General features: G+C 31.3%; 2 protein-coding genes across 3 annotated transcripts in view; one reads left to right on the plus strand and one right to left on the minus strand.

The window, feature by feature from the left end:
• The window catches only part of LOC118187650 (integrin beta-PS-like), a 128,191-nt gene extending 113,917 nt beyond the window's left edge, over nucleotides 1-14,274 (minus strand). Inside the window, exons 1-4 of one of the 2 annotated variants that reach the window (XM_085815308.1) lie at nucleotides 14,011-14,274; nucleotides 13,507-13,567; nucleotides 13,306-13,397; nucleotides 8,688-8,795 (exon numbers count right to left, since the gene is read on the minus strand). In XM_085815308.1, the coding sequence (XP_085671434.1) occupies nucleotides 8,688-8,795; nucleotides 13,306-13,397; nucleotides 13,507-13,549 (243 nt within the window). In that variant the 5' untranslated portion in view covers nucleotides 13,550-13,567; nucleotides 14,011-14,274. Of the gene's footprint in view, nucleotides 1-8,687; nucleotides 8,796-13,305; nucleotides 13,398-13,506; nucleotides 13,568-13,825; nucleotides 13,901-14,010 lie in introns of those variants that run through there. The other variant, XM_085815316.1, reaches the window with a different exon arrangement.
• A 2,333-nt stretch (nucleotides 14,275-16,607) lies between these two features.
• The window catches only part of LOC118187653 (uncharacterized), a 51,444-nt gene continuing 45,599 nt past the window's right edge, over nucleotides 16,608-22,452 (plus strand). Inside the window, exons 1-2 of the mRNA XM_035357914.2 lie at nucleotides 16,608-16,737; nucleotides 20,359-21,158. Coding sequence (XP_035213805.2) covers nucleotides 20,403-21,158 — 756 coding nt within the window. The 5' untranslated portion in view covers nucleotides 16,608-16,737; nucleotides 20,359-20,402. The remainder of the gene's footprint in view (nucleotides 16,738-20,358; nucleotides 21,159-22,452) is intronic.

The following is a 22,452-nucleotide window of genomic DNA, read 5'->3' on the forward strand; positions in this document are numbered from 1 at the left end:
ATGATTGTGCATGAAGATGCATTCACGGATAAAAATGGGGCGATTTTAAGAATTCCAAGAAAACGTCCAATGTTAAAACACGATGTATATCCATGCATATTTCATGTATATTAACAGCAAGCTTTAATATATATAGCTGGTTATCGTGTACATTCTTTGAAACTGCAGTGTGTAATCTGCAAAGAAAAGATATTAAGTTTGGATAATTTATTGATTGAAGGGGGAAGAAAAGAAACCGTCCATACTAGTTTTTAATATTATAATCCATAGTTGTTGCCTATTCAGAAAACTTATGTCAAAGAAATATGAAACATATTTTCAAAAATTCCAAAATCAGCTTTCAGTCATTATTTCACTTTTTAAAATATTTATCAGTAATAGTGGGCTACTTTGTAATGAAATACGTCAGTCTTGCAACTGTGATTTAGAGTTTTTACTATTAAAGTATATTGTTTCCATTGCTTAATTTTTGTATATATTTGTCATAGCAGGAAAATTCATGATAAATGGGATAAAAAAAAAGTTTCAGTGTATGCTATTTCCTGAAGAGAGTCTTTAATGCATGTGGTATACTACTGTGTATATTTAAAGGTTTTCTGCGCAGTTTATGTGAAAAAGTTTACTGATTTTAGAAAACGTATTTTTTGAATGAAATTATCAGGATTATTTCAAAGAATAGAATATGTTAAGGTATGATAGAAAGAGCAAATGTTATGAAACCACTATAAATAACAATAAATATGAAAGTTGGATTATATGATTTTTGTTATTATATTTAAGTATAACTTTAGCTTAATTTGATAACTTTACCTTTTTTAACTTTAGCTTTGCTTAATTTGATATATGTGATAATAAGGAAGCAATAAATTAAAAAAAAAATGATTTTGACGTGCTGTTTAATGAAGAGCAGATTTTAATGCACATAGTAAGTTATTGTGTATATTATTGAAAGCTCTTCTATGTAATATGCAAAGAAAGGTTAATGATTTTAAAAAGAATATAAATGATAATTGTAATTCCTATTATCCTAAAATTTAGAGGCTAAATATGTATATCCACCTGCATATGACTGAAAGAAATGGTGTTAAGAAACATCAGCATTACTACTAAATATTGTAATCCATAATTATTGCATTTTAATCATATAATATTTAAAAAAAACATTAAATTTTACATTAGCTGCAAATTGCAGTTCTGTTATTTTTCTCTTAGAATTTGTAATATAGCTCTTGGTATGAATACGAATGTCGCAAGTTATGTTTTTTAATTATTACATTTGAATACATTCCATCTTCATTGTTAATTTTTGTACATGCTTGTGATAGCAATAAAATTCATGATAAATGGGAAAAAAACTTTTTGTTGTGTGCTATTTAATGAAGAGCAGATTTAAATATGCAGTTCTTCTATTGCGTATAGTATTCAAATCATTTCTGCGCAGCATCCAAAGAAATGCTATTGATTTGAAAAAATGAATAAAATGGCCGTGAGAATCTGTCATTGTCTAAAACAAGTATATATATATATATATATATCAATCATCAGCATTGCTACTAATTATTGTACTTTTCAGAGCTTGCTATTTAAAAAACACTAAATGATTTTTATTTAATTGGAAATAGTAGTTCTATTACTTTTTTGTGGTAACTTTCAAACACTGCATAGTTTATGTGTTTTTTAAAAATATTGCCAGTTGTTTGTTAGGTTATCTCATTTCAAATACGAATGCTGGAAGGTCTTTTTTGTTATAAGATTTAGGTATGTTTCTTGTATGAAATATTTTTTATCACATTTATTAGCTAATTCATGTCGTATTTCATTTACATACGTTGGACATATAGAAGTTGATGGTTATCTATTTTTCTCTGAAACACGAATAAGTTAATACTTGAGCCTAGGTAAAATATTATTTATTATCTTAAGAACCTCTTCCCAATTTATCATGACAGTGGTAATTTTCAATCAGCGTTTAAATTTTTGTAAAATGTTCGTTTGTTCTTCGGTTCTTTCAATTATATTTATGCACAAAGTTAATTAAAATATCTGTAAAATGCCTAAAAATTGAAAATAATGTATATAAAGCCTCCTTTCTTTTAGCTATTTTAATTAACTAAGCAACATGATACAGTTATATTTTCAACGAAAATTTAAAAATCCAGATGACTTTCTGACGATAATATTGGACGGAAAGCTCCGCCATGTTTATAAAGTGTCATGGCCTTTTCCCTCTCGAAGGTCATGGTCAGGGCCACTAAGCACTATACCAGCTGGATGGCAGTCAAAGAAAATATTAATAAACATGCAAAGTTTCGTTTACCTATTTAATACTGAGAGCACAATTTTGCTGATTTTTCAGAATTTAACAATAAATAAATAAATAAATAAAAGCAAATGAAATTATCTATTTCATTTAAAGTAGTTCAAAAATCTGTTGAGATGGCTCATTGGACCAAAAACATCTTTAATAGAGCATTTCAAAATTTTTACAATTGTAATATAAATTCTGAGAAATAAAAATTAAAAAAAAAAAACTATTACAACAGTCTTCTGCAACTCCTTCACAAAGAAATCACAAAGGACTGTGGTATCAAAAATCCTTTACAAAGAATTCAAAAAACAGCAGAATACTACAGGAAAATTTAACCCACTAGAAAGTATACTGGTGCCATGATTTAACGCATTTACCACCACCACATAAAAATAAATGTTACCATTCTTATCCACTATTACTTTTTAATTCATATACCATAAGTATTTCCTAATGTTGTGTAATATATTTGTAAAATATTAAGGATATATTTATATCCGTTTTTAGACCATAATTAGTTTGTATTAATTTTGATACAAAGACAAAAGATTTTATTTTGTCCATCAAAGTTATACATACCACTGAGCAATCAACCATTACTTCATTCAATTACATATGGAATTTGTTTGCTTTAGAATACATGTTGTCAAACATCAATGCATGCACAGAATCTAAACTAATACACTGGTTATTATAAATAAAGGGAAAATCACAAAAATCACGATTACTGAAAAAGTTACATGTAGAATTTAATGAAACTTACCCACAATATACAATACATAGTAAGGTATCAAATAACATGAAAAAGAAATTACCAGACAGATATGGTAGTGTAGAAATTAGCACATGTATAAAATGAACAAATTGAAGGTGTCAGTTTGCTATAGGAAAAGTACCTTCAATATGGAATATGATCGCCTCTAGAAGCAATACAGCATATACAACAATGTGTGATGCTTTCAAGTACGCGGTCTATCAGTTCCAGAGGAAGCGAAAGCCATTGCCCTTGCAAAGCAGATGCAAGCACGACAAGGGTATGATGGGACGGATTGAGAGCAGCTAGACGTCTCCCTAAAGCATCCCAAACGTGCTCGATAGAATTCAAGTCCGGGGATTGAGCTGGCCACTCCATGCGCATAATTATTTCCTGTTGAATATAATCATCTACAATGTGAGCCCTGTGTGGTCTTGCATTGTCGTCCTGTAACAGGAAAGCATCACCTATTGCCCCGGCATATGGGCGCACATAAACATCAAGGATGTCATCTCTATAAATCTGATCATCCACGGTTCCGCTTGGAAAGACACGGAGGTCTGTGTGTCCACCCAAAGAGACGCCACCCCAAATACAGACACTGCCCCTTCCGTATGTATCTCTTTCACAGATGTTTGATAGATAACGGATTCCAGATTCTCTCCATATCAAATGACGCCTACTATCGCTCTCTAGACTAAACCTGGAGTCATCCGTAAAAAGAACCGCCCTCCATTGATCAGGAGTCCAGTGGACATGTTATCGTGCCCACTGAAAACGGTCCCTCCTATGGCGTGATGTGAGCGGCACACAAATGGCTGGTTGCCTCGCATACAGACCTCCTTCGTGAAGTCTTCTACGCAAAGTTGACGTTGACATGAACCTTTCGGTGGCTGCAGCAAGGGAGGATCTAAGAAGAGTTGGAGTAGCAGTTCTATTCCTGCGTGCACATAATGTCAAATATCGATCATCGATGCTCGTCATAGCAGTTGATCATCCTTGGCTGAACCTCCTAGATGCAGAATCTGTGGTTTGAAATTGCGTCCAAAGTCTATGGACCACAGAAGGACTCACATTTAGCCATCTGGCCACTTCTGTTTGACTTTGTCCTGCCTCTAGTCTCCCAATGGCTCTCTATCGCAGTTCTGCAGGCAAATGATGCCTGGAGGTCATCGTTACGAATTGGCTACCTCAGATTTCTGATGTGACTGTCACAGTGAAATATGTGGGCTTACTCTCAAACATGGACTTTTATGCTGCTCACAGATGACATATTCCGAAAGCAGCACCGCTAATTTGCATATCGCAGCTTTACTCGGCTACTCTTACTTGGCAACATATTCAAATTTTACATGGTTTGGCTTATTTTTGAGCAAGTTATCGCTATTTTTGTGATTTTTCCTTAATTTATGATAACCAGTGTACAAGTGGCCTGTTATGCTAACGTATGTTGTGCAAGTGGCACTTAATGTGTTAAGGAAGTCTGTACCTCAAATATATGTACATCTGCGAGTTACTACAATACAAAACTATAATCTTAGCAAAGATTTTCAAAATGAGAATTTTTCTGCATTACATGGATAATGAGAAATTCTGAAAAGTACAGAATAGTTATTCACATCACATGTAGCAAGTGTAAGCACAGAAAAAGATAATATTCAGCAATGGGCGATTTACTAAATTTATAAAAAGATTACTAAATTATGATATTTTCAATGAAATGAAATTGGATTTTACTTTGAAACAATGCTAAAGAGAGTTTTAGCTTTTAAGTCTGAAATTTGTCACAATAAGCTTAGTGGTTTAATTGGCACACAACCTGGAAAGGTTATAAGAGCCAGGTGCATGTCGAAAGTATACAATTAAAACACAAAAAACAACTAAGCTCAATCAGAAATTTTACACAACAGACATATAAAATGAAAAGAAGTAATAAAATGATGAATATTTAAATGAAGTTTTTTATGATTTATATAAAAATATGAAATGTGAAACAGTGACTCATGATTTATATAAAAATATGAAATGTGTGTTTAAATTACATTAAAATACGCGCCCACCAGCGGCCGAGCGGTAAAGTCGCTGAACACTGGTAGTTCAGTCCGAGGTTCGAATCCTGCGAACGGGCTGGCTGCATGGGAGTTTTTGTGGTTTTCCCCACGTGTAACGTGGATATGAGCCAGTTTCCCTTAGAAAGTCCTCCACGAAGGCATCTCTCCCCTTAGGCTGATAGCCCTAGTGTGCTTTGCCATAATTAAATACACCACCACATTAAAATACAAGGGTATTATCAAATTTGATGATAAAAACCTGTTTCCTTCAAATAATGAAATCAATTAGCATTGACTTCTTTCCCGATTATTCGGTCAAGAGGTAAGTCATTAAAATACTTTAAACGAAGTGTGTTAAAATACGTGCAGTCATCTAAAAAGAGATGCATTGTCAGAACACTCCCACAGAAAGAACAAAAAGGTTCACTCTCAGCCTTCAAAAGGTAGCTACGTGTGACACGAGAGTGGCCAATCCTTAGATGTGTTAACAACACTTCCTCCCACCGGTTTCGTATGGAGTTCAAATGCTCAATTAGAGGTTTCACGCTTTGAAGTTTATTGAGTACCTGAGCATCTCAAAATAGCTGCCACTTCTCTAGAATTTTTCTCCAGATAAGCTTCTTAAATTCTGTCAGAGGAACATGCTGCCTGCATAAATCAACAGCAGATTTGGCTGCAATATCTGCCAGTTCGTTTCTCCTGATATCAACATGGCCAGAGAGCCGGTAGTACAGAATTTTGTAACCATGCTTTTGCAACTTTAAAGTTAACTTGAGAATGCCAACAACAACATGACTATGAGTGCTGGAAACAGATTCAAAGCACTGTATGAGTCTGTATAGATTATGAATTTTTATAGCATAAATTTGATGTGTACAGAAGCACAGAATAAATAGCAGATAGTTCTGATGTTAAGACTGAGGAAGTGTGATGCAAACATCTGCCTTCCATGTAGTCTCAAATTGCAAATGCCATCCCAACATGATCAGTTGACTTGGATCCATCTGTATATATGGGAGCATAACTGCTGTATTTATGCCTGAGCTCAGCAACTGTTGCAATAGGAAGACAAATAAAGAGAGAAGTGATCTTATTTTATTGTATACTAATGACTCTTAAAAATTATCTCCTTTAGTCATCGGTAAACCAAAGATTTCTTATGTTACAAATGAAGGGGAAAACTGCAATGTAAATACAATGGCAACAAAAAACCTGGATAAATTTCGTGCCTTTCTGAAACTTCTTTAAAAGTCTGACAAGTAAACAGAAAATAATTTCACTTATAAATCAGTTTTAGGATCTCATTTTTACTTCCTTGTACGAAATAAAATATTGTAATCGAGAAAAGTTTCAACTATCAAAAGAAATATCCATTTTGACCACTCCCCAATCTCTTTTGACTATTTTTTTTTTTTTTTTTTGCATAATATTTGTATGCATAAAGAGAATAAAGGACTCTTTATTCTAAAATGGATTCAAAAATGGAGTTTTCTGTGACATCTGTACACATGTACGTACCTCCTATAACTCAAAAACAATTAGCCTTATACCACTGAAGATTTTGCTATAATATCTAGTTAACACCTACCATTTTTACTGCAATCGGCTGTACCAAAAGTGTGTTGTGTGTGCATCTTTTATATGTATATATACACACTTCCCTTACCCAGCTTTAAAGTCTTTACCTGCTCTTTATTTTGCAATTGTTAGTCCTAGTCCTGTATTTCCAATTACAGAGCTGTTTTAAATGATGAAAATATTCGTGTTTTGATAATGTTAAATTTTTTTTTAAATTATTTTGCATAAATAGCAAAATATAACTTTTAATATGGCCTTCCAATTCCTAAACTTAAATTTGGGAAAGTTTTATACTCGTTATGAAAAAAATAAAAATTAAACACGTTTAATTCACTGTACAACAAAACTGATTGGGTTATTTAATTTCAAAATTTGCAGTTTTTTTGTCTTTTTCAACTTCAGGGGTTGGTTAATTTTTAATTCAAAGAAATAAATTAAAATGCAGTGCAGCAAAAAATGTGTATAATTTTCCACATCAGAATTTTTTCATTCGCTATGCTGTTTGGTCATCTGATATCATCAGTAACCCATTTCTATTTCTTAAGACTCGTGAAGGAACTGCTACAAATAATATGTTTTAGAACTTTCTTAAAAATACTAAAAATATTCTTCTAATTCCAAACATATAAAAAAGAAAAAGCTCCTTTAAAAATAATTAACATCACTCAGTTATTTTAACAACACATAAGAACAAGGGACTATGTAGCATTATTTGTGGAAATAAAAGCTTTAGTTACTTTACTAACTATAAAAATAAATTAATAAACATTTCTGGGCATTTTCATAATTTCATAAAATTTTGCACAGATGAAAGCATTATTTTACATTTATTTTAAATATTCTACATAAAACTTTAAAATCTACAAAATGATATAACTCGCATGAAATTTGGGAATTAGCACATTACCAATATTCTAGCTTACTGATATCCAAGTATGGCCGCTTAGTAATAAGCACTTGATAATATAGGACTGGTAATTGTATATATAGTGAATAATTCACAGTACATATGGTGTGCACAAACTACAGGAAAAAGACTATAAAAAAGCTCAATACTGATATGAATGTTACTGCAATATTGTATGTAATAATTATGTTACTTATAAAGTTGTGTGCATGAATGTAAGAAGAGAGCTACATTAGTAAAGTGAAAAATATGTGGATGGTTTTGTAAAAATTTATTATGGTAAGATTTGCTAATAATTGCAATGCACACTATGGGTATATGCCTACGAAAGATTAGGCAGATTACTTACACTGCATCCTATAGGACCTTTTATGGAACACAGTCCTTATTTGATATTTACAGGTACAAGTTAAAAGAAAGTCTGCACTTGTGTATTAAATTAGGCATATCAAGTATCACTGGGCCTTGCTAACTGTGAAGTTTCCTACCTGGATAGAATTCTGAAGGAGAACACCCCAGAATGCCATCACAGTGCCACACACCTTTTCTCCAACCATCAACCTCTCAAGAGAACTTCAGCTGTGAGTGTCCCCTTGCCACACAGACACTATACACTTACAACCATTAATGCCTTCTTCAGGATTCAAATCCAGGCCCTTCAGTACAACAGTCAGCATAACTAATACCCCATCTGAACAGTAGTTTTTATATCTATCACATATGGAAGGGGCTCACAAAAACTCAATTAGATAGACAAGATTTACCAGCATTTCTTAGTTTAAGCCTTTGATCAATTTGCCATCTTTTGACTTGCAATTTATACACCAAAGCATGAAAATGAAAGGTCTGTTTTCTGATTTTTTTATAATTAGACTGCAGGTTTTTATGCTTATCTATCAAATTTTTGCATAAGTAAAAAACTTTAGGTACATGTTTTGACTTTCTTCATGTATTAGTCATAAACAGTTCTAGCTTCATGGTTGGAATAAAAAATTTTAATAACATTATAATAATTTTCCCACCAATAAGTTCTTAATTTTTTCTATCGCATATTAAAAACAATAAAAGCAGATAATGCCAATAACAAACCACTAAAATCTCAGACACTGTTGAAGGACTGATGATATTTTTCTTAGAACAGCCTTTTTCAAGGAGATTTTCTATAATATCACATCTAGACGCTCCTCTTTTGTAAACCTTTAAAAAAATAGCAACAACATTAGCAATAAATTTAGATATTTCATGTTTAACAAATGTTAAAAATTAAAAACTATACAAGTAAGAGTTTAAAACAACAGACTGCAAATTAAGTTCTAAAAATTGCTAACATAATAAAGTTTAAAATTCTATTGCATGTGATACGCAAAACTCCTTAAAGTCTGTTACCCTTTTACAGAAGCATATAAATAAAAACAAACACAAGATTGATCATGTATATATATATATGGAAAATGAAAAATATGTAAATATAAATTAAAATTTAAATTAGCAACAGCCTCTTAATTTCTCATGTTTAAATATTTCCCCTCTCTATTCTAAAAACACTTCTTTTTCTTTATTGCAACAGTTCTAGATTTATACAATCAAATGACTTTTACATAATGATGATTACATAGCTACTTCCAATATTGAATCAAAACCTTTCTTCTACTAAGCTGTTATCTGCTCCTCAGCCTAAGTAGACTGCTGCTTTCACTCACAATAATATCAAAAATGTAAATGTTCTAGAACAGGCATGGTTATAATGCTGAGTTATTTGTAGCTGCAAATGTCAGTTGAAATAAGAAATGCATATTTAATATGCCTCGACAACCAAGTTTGCTCTTGATTATGGATCAATATCTATGCAATCAACATTTCCACAACTTTATTACATCTAAGTCTTACAAGAGCATTACATTAGGCCCCACAGTACTTCAAAATAAACATTCTGAAAATACTTGCATTAATAATGCATTAATGCCGCGGCACACAATGATTTGGAAGTTGATCTGTCAGCACTATCCTTATCTTCAGGGTATATGTTTTCATTTTATTTGGCTTATAATTCTTTACTAAATGTAGTATTTCATCTCGATGTACTCCGTCTTTGATAAAATTTAAATCAAATTCCTCATCATTATAATTCGCTTCCGATAGTGAAGAAAGTGACACAGAGGTGATTGAAAACTAAGAAATTTCGATTGACAAATTAGTCGGTATTCTCGACACAGCAATTATAGGACTTGAACAGCGAAACTTTGTACCAGAACAAGAAATTATGTCTATTTATAGAATTAAAGAGAAAGTATTATCACATAAAACGAAGCAACTTAAACAACTTACATTTAAAGAAATGTTTAATAAAGTAAACAAATAAATATTAAGCTTTTTCTTTTTGCAAATTTTGATACCCTTTAGATCATAATTGTTCTTTATTTCATAAATTACGGTTTCATATTTTTAATTTTATAATTTCTGCATGCCATCTTACCAGATTTAAACTGATGATCTATAATCCGGAATCACCAAAGTCCCGACGAATCCGGATTAACGACTTTTGACTGTACTATGTATTGAAATGCATGTTTCTTTTATAAAAATTAGTATTGTAATAGGTTCCTGTAGTTAACCACTGACTTTTTATTTATTATGCTCTTATTGTAACCACATTAGAAAGAGAAATTAAATTATTTGCATAATTTTCCCTTCTTGATTTTCAGATGACAAAATTAGCAAAATAAGGATAAAAATACACAAGCAAATATGGTAATAAAGAAGACTGGAATATAAATCTTTAAACAAAATATAAATTTTAATTTCTTTACATAAATTTGTATTAACTACATCTTTAAGAACTAAATCATTCCATTTTGTTCATAGCATATACTTCATTCATTTACTTTATATATCATTATACTGTTGTCAGTACACAATTTGTGCATTTCACTGAATATCTGAAGGCTTACTTAGACACAAAGTTTGGAAAAGAATCTCCATTCAACAAGTTTCAACACTCATCCAGCATAGCATTCCCTTAATTTTTATTTGTTTCCTTTATTAAACATTTCTTTCAATGTAAGTTGTTTAGTTTTTTATGTGATAATACATTCTCTTTAATTCTGTAAACAGACATAATTTCTTGTTCAGTTACAAAGTTCCGCTGTTCAAGTTGTCGAAAATACCGACTAATTTGTCAATCGAAATTTTTTCGTTTTCAATAACCTCTGTCACTTTCTTCGCTATCGGAAGCGAATTATAATGACGAGGAATTTGATTTAAATCATATCAAAGACCGAGTACATCGAGATGAAATACTACATTTAGTAAGGAATTATAAGCCAAATAAAATAAAAACATCTGCCCTGAAGATAAGGATAGTGCTGACAGATCAACTTCCAATTCATTGTGCGCCTGCCGCCGCGTTAAAGATAAACAAAGTTTAGATAAACAAACATTAAAGTTTAGATAAACAAAGGATATGCCTTTATCCATTTTTTGCAGCAATTCCATTTTTTGTTTAATGGACTTCGAAACATACTTTCGCTTTGTAGATCCTTTACGTATTAGTAAATATATATCAGAAATTCTATTTGACATAATCGAATGTTCAAGCTTACTTTTATAAAATTGCTCTAACAGTCTGCAAAAAATAATAAGCCGAATCCAATTCAAAGATTAAGGAAAAACGTAATCTGCAACATTAACTGAATTAGATAATTTTAGCTTAGCTTATACCGGCCATTACACATTAAACGTATTTTGTGCATGCGCACACGCATATTCACAGCCTACAAACTTTCTGCGCATGCATCAGGGTGTCCGAATTAACGACTTTTGACTGTAATAACAACCTAGTCTGTAGTTTTTATTTATTAAATTTTAATTTGAAGCATAACTTAAAAAATATGTATTTATATGTAAATAATTAAGAACTTCTTTATTGCTTACTACAGCTTGATACTGTTTCGTATCCGATAAAGCTTGTAGTCTTGCAAAGAAATTACTAGAAATTATCTTCATTATGGATTGTGTATGCTCATTGGCCAATCGTATTCTTTTCTTTTAAATTTTCAAATGTGATAAAAGTTGTTTGCATATAAATTGTATTCCCAAACAAAGAGATTACTCCTACTGCAAAAACCCATAACAAGCCTATTTTTTTTTTACGAGTACAAATAAATGGTAATAAAATCTGTACCTTGAAATCTTTAAATAAGATTTATATCATATTATAAACTAATTAGCTCCATTTACAGATTTTCTGATGCATAATTCATGTTCATTTTCAATGAAAATGAAAATAATATAAATTAGGATTTCAAATAATAAGTTTGAAATCTTCACGGCACCATAATTGAACTGTCTTTGTCAGCTGCCAGTTTGACACCTCTGCTCTAGATGCATGTTTACAGAGATGTCCTACAACTGGCTATACGAATACAAATCTCCAATACAACTTCAAAGAAATCCATTTATGGCTATACATATGCACAACTAGAAAGCTGGTTCTCAGCAATTGATTAAATTAGGAAATATTATCCATCTCCATTTAAAATAATTGCCTTTTATTATAACATGCTTGCGTATTTTACAGAAGCAGCAAGAATTATTAAATTTACTCATTTTAAATTTTAATAACATAGAAATAAACAAATATTCAAATTTTTATATATAGTTACTTTTTAAAACATACCTTATTTTAGTAAAACAGAAGTTTGAAAAACACAAAGTACAGAAATGGCACAGAGATTATACAAAATTTAAATATGTATTATATAAAAATAATATAACAATTTTCCCATTAATTATTTTCATTATAGCTAATCATAAATCACCACTAAACTATATTTTAATTTAACCTTAGTATTTTAGGTTCTTTTAAATTTCCTATTTCAAATCCAAGTTCCATCAAATTTCCTATTTCAAAAAAAAATTAATATAATTATTCTATATAAAATGACTAACTATTTCACTTTATTTTCCTTTTTAAATATGGGCAACATTTAACACGATTAATAGAAATCATATTTTAAAAGACTGCATATTTTGGCCATCCCTTTCAGTATTCATATCACTCATGCAAAGAAAGCTCAAGTACTTTACTTGCATATGCTTATAGTAACACCATGATATAACTAATAAATTACTTATGCATTAATAATTTATTATATAATAAATCCCTCAGTTATAAGTTACTATATGATAAGCTTTTGTTTTATTTATTAAAACCCAAAAATGCTTTAGCATCAAAACTATATGTTAAAAATAGCCTACATAAACATTTTATAAATTTTTCTTCAATATTTATTTTTTTATTCCATTATATCTGAATTGAATTTTTCTTTTATGTCCACTTTTTAAGCCATCATATTTAAATCTAACAGATTTCACACCAAACTGAAATTAATGATTATTTAATTGACATAATACTTTTCTCAATAAAATAAGCTTAATTAAAAAAACAAACACCACACTTGCTTGAAACAGTTGTAATCAGAAAGATATGATATTAAATAAATCATTAAAACTAGATCTTAAATTTTACCATAACATTAAATTTTACCATAACATTAAAATTTAAGCTAAAAATTTCAGATTTATATATTTTTATTAATAACAATGTGTATACCTGATTATTTCTCTCCATATTCAAATAAACTTAAAATTTACATTAAAAACATTTATGTAAAGCTACCTAATTAAGAGAGATTATTTTTTATCTCACCCTTTCTGAACACCAAGCACAATTTGGAGAAGCAATGCATGTTCCACAAGTAAGCCGTGATGAACATGGAGTTATATCTTCAGAATTCAAACCTGATATAAAAACAGCAAAACATGAACAAAGTAGGACAAGGAAAAAAAAAAAAAAAAAAATTAAGGAAAAAAAATTAACGAAATGGAATAATGAAAGTAAAAAACAAACCTTCTAATAGCACCAAAAACCAAATGACACTTATAAACATCATGAAAGGGAATTAATTAATCTAAAATAAAAAGAAATCAGTTAATATTTTTCAGGAAAACTAAGTGGTCAGCATTATCATCATCAACGATAACAGCACGGATGTCGATTACTTATAGCCAAAATATAAAAAATGCTTTTGAAAATAATAATAAAAAGCTTTCCATGTAACATATTTAAGAACTGAAACAATGTTTATATCCTATTTATTTTAAGCAATTTAAGATTAAATAAAGAGCGCATTTTATAATCCTAAATTTTAAAGCAAACAAAGAATTACAATCTGAAATTGGGAGTTAACTTAGTAAACCCTTTGCAAACAAAAGCTTTTGCAAAAATGCTCTTTCAAGTACTTGCGACGCATAGCTGCGGTCGCATTTCTTAATTTCATTTCCTTAGCGGTACACTGATAACAGCTAAATATTGATATCGCTTAGTTCGAATTCATAAATAACATATCTGTACCTAAATTTCAAATACAGTGCTTAGCCTTAGACTCTTTAAATTAAAACTATAATGGATAAATTCATATGAAACACGATTTTCAGATTCAAGTTATCTTATCCTCTAATTGTTTGTTTGCATACAGGAAAAATTTCGGCACTTTAGAAAATCTTGATGCCATCTCAAATTTCAAAATTCAATCTTTCCATTGGTAGAGCGTCTGCTAAGAAGTAATATAATTTCTATTCTTCGATTGGTCGAATGCTAATCACAAGGGATAAGACTGCCAAATTAGCAATCACTTACACTTAACCCTACCCACCTTTTGGAATTTTTGACATCATGGAAAAATCGACTAGTTTCACCTGGATGGTAATTCTTGAGCATGCGCTGAAGGACGAGAAGTAACGTAACCTGAATGTATCAAGGAGGTTAGAATAGAAGGAGGGAGGGTTCGCGGTTTCCTCCACAATCGGGGAATGAAACTTCGCCGAACAAGCGGCGTCCATGTTTGTGACTTCAAAACATTGCATTACGGCAGTGACATGTACGTGTTTCTAACCTGTTCCGTGCATTTATTTTCCAGTAAAAATATGTTAAATTTATAATGAAATCCCTCGCTATTGTTGAATTTTTGTTTTAAAGTAATAAAAGATGATATCCATAATTTACTATGTACAGCAAATTATTAAGAAATAGTTCGAAATCTAAATGCATGCGCATAACATTAAAGCCTTTAAAAAATGATATTTCTGCATATTTCACGGATTTGCTTAGGTTAGAAAATAAATCTTAATAAAATAAAACAGATTTGTGTGAATTCATTGATTTCAGTTTATGCGCATTTCATATTTCTTAATCTCGAAACTGCCTTTAATTAAGTTGAATTACAGAAATACACAGAAATATAAGTTTTTGGATACATCTTTCCACATGTTCAATTGGGTAAATATTTTACTTAATTTTATCACTATACTGCCCAGAAATTTGTAAGTTTATGCAAAAAATTTTTAACAACAGAACAGTTTATCTTAACTTAAAAAAATGAATAATAATTAATATATAAAGAAAAGTATTGCTTTATTTAACACCTTTACAATTAATAAAAATAGTAACAATTGATTTCTTACTTTTCATGAAAGTTATAAAACGAATTAACTAAAACGTTCAAATTATAAAATTTAAATCCTACCATATAGCATTGTATCTTAAGGAACGAAGATACCAGCTATAAACAGAAACATTAAAATGTATTTAATATATTTTGATTATAGTTATATTAAATAACCTATTTTAAGTCCTATTTTCCCATCTGGAAAGAAAACCACATGACATTGTGATAATTTTTGACATAGTTGTCATATTACATAAAAAAAGAAAATTAATACTTACGTGTGAAAAATAATGCCCGGAATTTTTTTCGAGAATCTAAATGTGCATCCATATGCAATACAAGCTGACATGCTTCAGAAAGAAAAGAAAAAAATGTTGCAATGACAGACTTCCTTGCACAAGTCACGGTGATAACAGGAAGATGGCCGCCAAGCTTCACCGTTTGAGTTGAACCTTCCCTCCTTCTATTCTAACCTCCTTGGAATGTATCTTCCATATAGTCCGCAAAACATTTAGCTTTATCTTCTTCTGTATATGAAATTCCACTAAATCCATGGATAGGTAGGATAGGTTTATAAGATTTCTTGAATATTCGGGAAATGCCAAATAGGAAATTATCTTGTATAGCTCTGTTATTTAGGAAATTGGTCCATTTTTGGTTTTTCTTCTTGTTCTTAATTCTTCTTGCTCTTGAAGTTCTTGATCCTTCTGTTGATTTCTTTTTGCATAGAGTTTAATTCGCGTTTGAGTTGTGGATACCTGGTGGTTTTCCATCTTTTATGGAGCCAGTTTTTCTCTTTAATGCTATTCCTTATATCGGGGCAGGCAGGGGAGGAAAGGCTTGTTCACGTAAAAAGTATTGGTGGCTTCTCTTAAAGCAGAATTGATGCAGTTGGTAAATTATGAGACTTCTTGTTCTAATTCTTTTTTGTTATTGATGCATGAGTACACTGTTCCACGGAGTTTAATCCATCCAATAATAATAGTACTGCTCTGTCTCTATGTAGCGTTAATCAGAGCCAACCCTTCACGAAGACAAATAATCCTCGCGATTTACTTCCTTACACTTAACCAGATTAGTATTCATTCATAAAAGCCCATTTACACTAGCGGAACTTTGAGTCTAAGAAATGCACGCGGAAGTTGCTAGCTTCACTAAATGGCGAAAATGTTACTTTTTTTTTTTTTAACTGAAACTGAATATGTACACATTTAAATAAACAGCCTAACTTATAACATTATTCAAGAGTTTAAGAGTTAAATATTCCCTCATAATACGAAAAAATTGCTGTTTAAAAGTTCTCAAACCAGTCTTCAAATTCGCCTGCGTTTCTTAGGCTCAAAATTCCGTTAGTGTAAATGGGCCATTAAGTAGCTGACAGGGAACATATGTAATGAGGTATCACTGTTCGATTTCCTCATTCAAGTCATATTTATAATGTATTAGGAAAGTATTCTAATGTTAAGGAAAATTAAAAAAAAAAAAATGTGAATAAAAGGGATTATAAAATGTTGGTTTTTGTTTTTAGTTTGATTTTTTTCTCGTGTTTTAAGAGAAACTCCTCAACTCAACTAAAACTAAAGTTGTACGATTATATGTCCAGCTTTGTTACTGCACATATTTTGAATTGAAATGTAAGTTATTTGTATTTATAATTGTAGGAATTTTATTATTTTTGAAAATATACTGGTAACTTGCTTTTGGAATGAGAACTGTTTTGAGACAGGGAAATTTAGTGAAAGCTGTAAATGCTGTTAGGCTTAACAGATGTGTAATTTTTCCATGTACGAATTCAACGTTATTGCTGGAATTCAGATTTACTACTGCCATAATATTTTCCTGTATTACTGAGCATGTATTTATAGTATATGTATTTGTGAAGTAGCTTGTCGATAATTAACTGTGCAATAAAAGATTGTGTTTATGTACATATTTATTTAGTTTTGTATTGTGTTTATGTACATATTTACTTTTTTTTTTTTTTTTTTTTGTAATTAGAAATTGTGTTTTATTTGTTTATTATGTAATTATAAATATCATCTATGATTGTATTTAAACAAGTATTATGCATCTGAGATAAACACTATCTGCAAACATTATGCATCCGACCAGGAAATTTAATGAGTTAACGAATAATTACATACCCATCTATAATTTGAAATGTATTGTTATTCGTATTGTATTATAATTAATATTTTAAAAAAGGATTAAACTGACACCTGAAAGATAATTATTGTTGCAGTTCTGAAACAGTATGCATTATTATTGATGTTTTAAAAAAGGAGTAAACTGACACTTAAAATATAATTAATAATTCAATCAAAGTTTAGTTTGCATTTATACAGCAGTATAGTGCAATAAAGTCAGTGCTTTATGAAATCAACCACTTGTCAAAATCAAAACCCAGAGAACGAATTCAAATAAATACAATATCATTATAAAGTGCCCACCAGCAGCCGAGCGGTAAAGACGCTGAACACTGGTAGTTCGGTCCGAGGTTCGAATCCCACGAACGGGCTGGATGCATGGGCGTTTTCGTGGTTTTCCCCATGTGTAACATGTATACGAGCCAGTTTCCCTTAGAAAGTCCTCCATGAAAGGCATCCCTCCCCTTAGGCAGATAGCCCTAGTGTGCTTTGCCATAATTAAATACACCACACCATCATTATAAAGTAACTGTTTAATAAAATCAACATTGCTGCTTATAAAAATCAAAGTGGGGTCAAAGCTCTAAGTTTGTGTTTCAAGTTTAGTGATTTTCTTTAAAATCAATTCTCTTTCACACGTGGAGGTGTAAATGCTTGAATTTTCTTATCTGGAATTCGCAAAAGACCTAAGTTTGTATTTCAGGGTCAGTGATTTCATTCAAGGTTGATTCACTTTTACATGGGGAGCTGCAAGTGCAAGAATTTTTTTATCTAGAGTAGAAGTGAATGAGGGAGGGGTTACAAGAAGTTTGTCAGAACTGGCTTACCAGTTGGGGGAAAGTGGAAATGTAAAAAAAAAAAAAAAAAAAGAGAGAGAAAAGACATGAAGTAGACTATGCATAAAATATTGTGTTTTTTTGCTTGCACAGTTTGTTCAGTTCACGCATCTATATTGTGCTTTTGTTGTTTGGTCATTCATGCCTCAGAATGTCCAAACACAAGGACTTAAGCTTAAAAGATAAAGAATTGTAGAAGGAATAGGATGCTTTACCGAAATGCATCTAGTGGTCAATGTGAAGCTTCTGTACATTGCGAAATTTCACAATCTGCATTATATATGTTGTTGAAAAGAAGAGTTCTTTTCAACAACATAATTTTTTTTTTTTTTTTCCTTCTTAAAAATTGATGGCAAGTGCAAATGTCTCACGGGAGCTGAGTGGAAAGTCTACTAATGTAGAAATTTATTTTTGAGATGCCAGGGACAAGAACGCTACAATATCGCGAGAAATCCAGAATCAAAAGGCAGCAGAATTCGCTAAAATTCTGGGAGACGAATTTGCCCTTACTTTTGGAAGGGTCACAAGATGGAAAGAAATGATTTCATTTTCAGAAAATTATATGGAGAGAAACAATATGGTCTCTAATGAAGCCCTGGAAGGAAAGAATTTAGCCAGACTTTTGCAATAATATAAACCACATCAAAGTTTTAACACAGATGAGACTGGTCTTTATTAATGAGCCACAACACACTTTAATGTTTTAACACGAGTTGTCAGCTTGCTGTGAAAAAATTAAATGTTACTGTGTTATTAACATATAATGTGGCTAGGACAGTTAAAAAGACCTCATTACTCATCAGTGCAAGGAAAAACACACATTGTCTAAAAAACATTTAACATTTGCCTGTGACTTAATACAGTCACAGGCAAATGTTAAATGTCGTTAATTCGGACACCCATAATCCGGACCTCAAAGCTAAAAACTTTCTGCGCATGCGCCGCGTTGACACATGCGCATAGGCGTTTACGCGTTGGCGTAAGACCTTTACGACTGCGCAGATGCGTGTGAGCAAGTGCACAAGTTTTCGCACATGCAAAAACTACGTTTTGAACACACAATTTAGCTAAAAATCCGAAACAAAAACAAAAAATTTAGATAGCAAAAACGTAAAGTTTCTAACCAAAAATATTTCACAAGAATCCATGTACACAGCGACATGTTTTAACTTAAAAAAACATCTATGAATGGCATCTATGTAGGCAACGAACGAATCTACAAACTACGCACACCTCGCTTTAATAAATTAACATAACAACAACAAATTTCAAAGAATACCATGTACACAGCATCCTGTTTAAACTTAAAAAAAATTCTACAAATTGCACAATTTAGGCAAGAAAGGAATCTACGCACTCCTCGCTTTAATAAAATAACATAACAAAAATAAATTTCAAATAATACCATGTACACAGCGTTCTGTTTCAACTTTAAAAAACATCTACGAATTGTACAGTCTAGACACTAAACAACAAAATAAACTAAAATAAATTTCAAACAATTAAAAAAAACAACAATAACGACAGAAATTCATACTAAAGAACCAATGAACATAACATTCTACAAAATAAGAACAAGGATAAAATAAAATGCACTTACCATGAATTAATGCATTTTCGAATAGCAGAAATATAAATTTCATACCGCCTTTAACATGCCGCCACGTAACCACTATCGTATTTACATGACAGCCAGACACACTATCCAGAAAATTTATACTATGGTTCACAAATAAATAAAATCACAAATCCCTACTTCTATCATGCACTGCCATTAAAAATAATCTCCCAGACTCTCTTTCCACACTTCCAAATACCCACTACCTCTCAACAGGATAGCCACAATGATATTTCCTTTTGCCGAACTTCAATTCAACAACTACCATTTTATCTTTCCCTCCCATCTTCTCAGACACAGAGGCGAACCAACGAGCTCCAGCGAAAGTCAACAGGGTTGCCATAGAACACGCAATCGCGCCAAAAACCAGCGCAGAACACATATCGCCACATTTGGTGAAATTAGGGTGTATATTAGAGTTGTACCAATTATTTTTATATCTCCCCTGTAGAAAATATCCAACCTTTTTTATTGAACTCAATTTTATCGTTTAAGTGCAAAGAACATGATATTTAATAAATAAAGGTAGCACACAAAATGTTAAAAAGCTCCTTTGGATGTAATTTAAAATCTGAAACCTTTCAGATTTCTTTTTTTAATTATTTTGTATTCTTTTTGCATAATATGTTAAAATAATTGTATTTCTTTTTTTAGATTTTAAAGTTTGTTTAATATGATGTTATGCTGATACTGCAAAAATGTCAAGAAAATCAACTTCACAACCTATCCGGCGACTTTCTGACAGAAATCTGAGATCTAGTCAGAGAGGATTTGGTAGAAATCCTGAAAATCTTCATGTGCTTGTCTCTAATGAAAAACAAAGCAAGGTAAGGCACAGTGAAAAGCAAGAGTCAGAGAGAGAGAAAAGATCTAGACATGAAGAACAAAGCAACTTTGAAGGTTCCAATTTGTATCACTGGCAAAATCTAGATTATGTACCAGAATTAAATATTAATACCCCCACTACTGTTGAAACTGAAGAGGTTTCAGATGCTCCTTTTGATGAAGGAGATTTTGAAGAAGTAGAAGTTGCTTCAGACGGAAATGCATCTTCAAAAGCTTCAGAAATTCCTGTTGGGTTTCGAAAATCCAAACTCAAATATTTACATTACAAACGTTTCCTCTTTTTCAAGCCTAAAGTGTATGATATATGTCCTCATCGAACTATTGTTAATTGTTTAAATGTGAATGAAAATGAATCTGTAGAAGTGGATGTTGTTTCTGAAGCTGAAGCTGAAGATGAAGGAGAAACTGAAACTTCAAAAGTTAATTTTGGTCTGGAGGTAAATGGCAGAGAAGAACTCTTTGAGTGTGAGAATTTAGATGTAAAGTACAATACTGCAGATGAACCAAAATCAAACCAGGATAGTTGTTCCAATGCTAAAACTCTTGAAGAAACTGACGAGGAGAAATTCTCCACAACTCGCTTGAAAGCCTCTAATAAAAAATCCCAGGTAAGGTTTCGTATCAAATTTTTGTTAAACTTGATGAGGCTGTCTTTGTAAAACTTGTACATCTGATGATTACTAAAAACATCATACATAATGTCTGGAGCACTCAAGCAGGATTGTAAATACTTAATTTATCACTTTAACATTTCAAAAATGTATCTTTAGCTTTTAATAAAAGATGAATCTTTTAAAGCTATAGCTATTATAACGAATAAAGGAGCTTTTAAGGTTAAACATCATGCTCCACGAGTGTTAATTTTTCTGTTTTGTTCATAGTTAGTTCATTCATATAATAGTTTTTATTTCAAAGTTAGGAACTACTCTGATATGCGCCCTCAAGGCGCCAAATTTCTCGCCAATATTTTTGGCGAGAAACTCCACGCTGCCATATTGCTATCTACATTTCGAACTTTAAGCCTAAAATGTCTCCAAAAACACGGTTTTCGCGAATGCAAAAACCACGTTTTGAACACACAATTTAAGCTAAAAATCCGAAACAAAAAATTTAGATAGCAAAACCGTGAAGTTTCTAACCAAAATTATTTTACAAGAGTCCATGTACACAGCGAAATGTTTTAATTTTAACATAACAGTAAATTTCAAAGAATACCATGTACACAGCATCCTGTTTCAACTTAAAAAAACATCTACAAATTGCACAATTTAGGCAACAAACGAATTTACGAACTACGCTCACTTTACTTTAATAAATTAACATAACAATAATAAATTTCAAAGAATACCATGTACACAGCATTCTGTTTCAACTTTAAAAAACATCTACGAATTGCACAATTCAGATGGTACGCACTAATCAACAAAATAACTAAAATAAATTTCAAACAATTCAAAAAAACAACAATAACGACAGAAATTCATACTAAAAAAAACAATGAACATTATATTCTACAAAATAAGAACAAGAATAAAATAAAATGCACTTACCATTAATGCTTTTTCGAAGAGCAGATATACCAATTTCATACCGCCTTTAACATGCTGCCACGTAATCACTAGTATCGTATTTATATGACAGCCAGACACACTATCCAGAAAATTCATACTATGGTTCACAAATAAATAAAATAACAAATAATCACAAATCCCTACTTCTATCACACACAACCACTAAAAATAATCTCCCATACCTTCTTTCCACACCTCCAAATATCCATTGCCCCTCAACAGGATGACCACGACGATATTTCCTTATGCCGAACTTCAATTCAACAACTTTCACCATTAAATCTTTTCACCCTAGCTTCTCAGACACAAAGCATGACGGGAACCAACGAAC

The sequence above is a fragment of the Stegodyphus dumicola genome, chromosome 1 (assembly GCF_044657685.1).
Source record: "Stegodyphus dumicola isolate Sdum_Otavi_A_Nest chromosome 1, ASM4465768v1".
Classification (NCBI taxonomy): Eukaryota; Metazoa; Arthropoda; class Arachnida; order Araneae; family Eresidae; genus Stegodyphus; species Stegodyphus dumicola.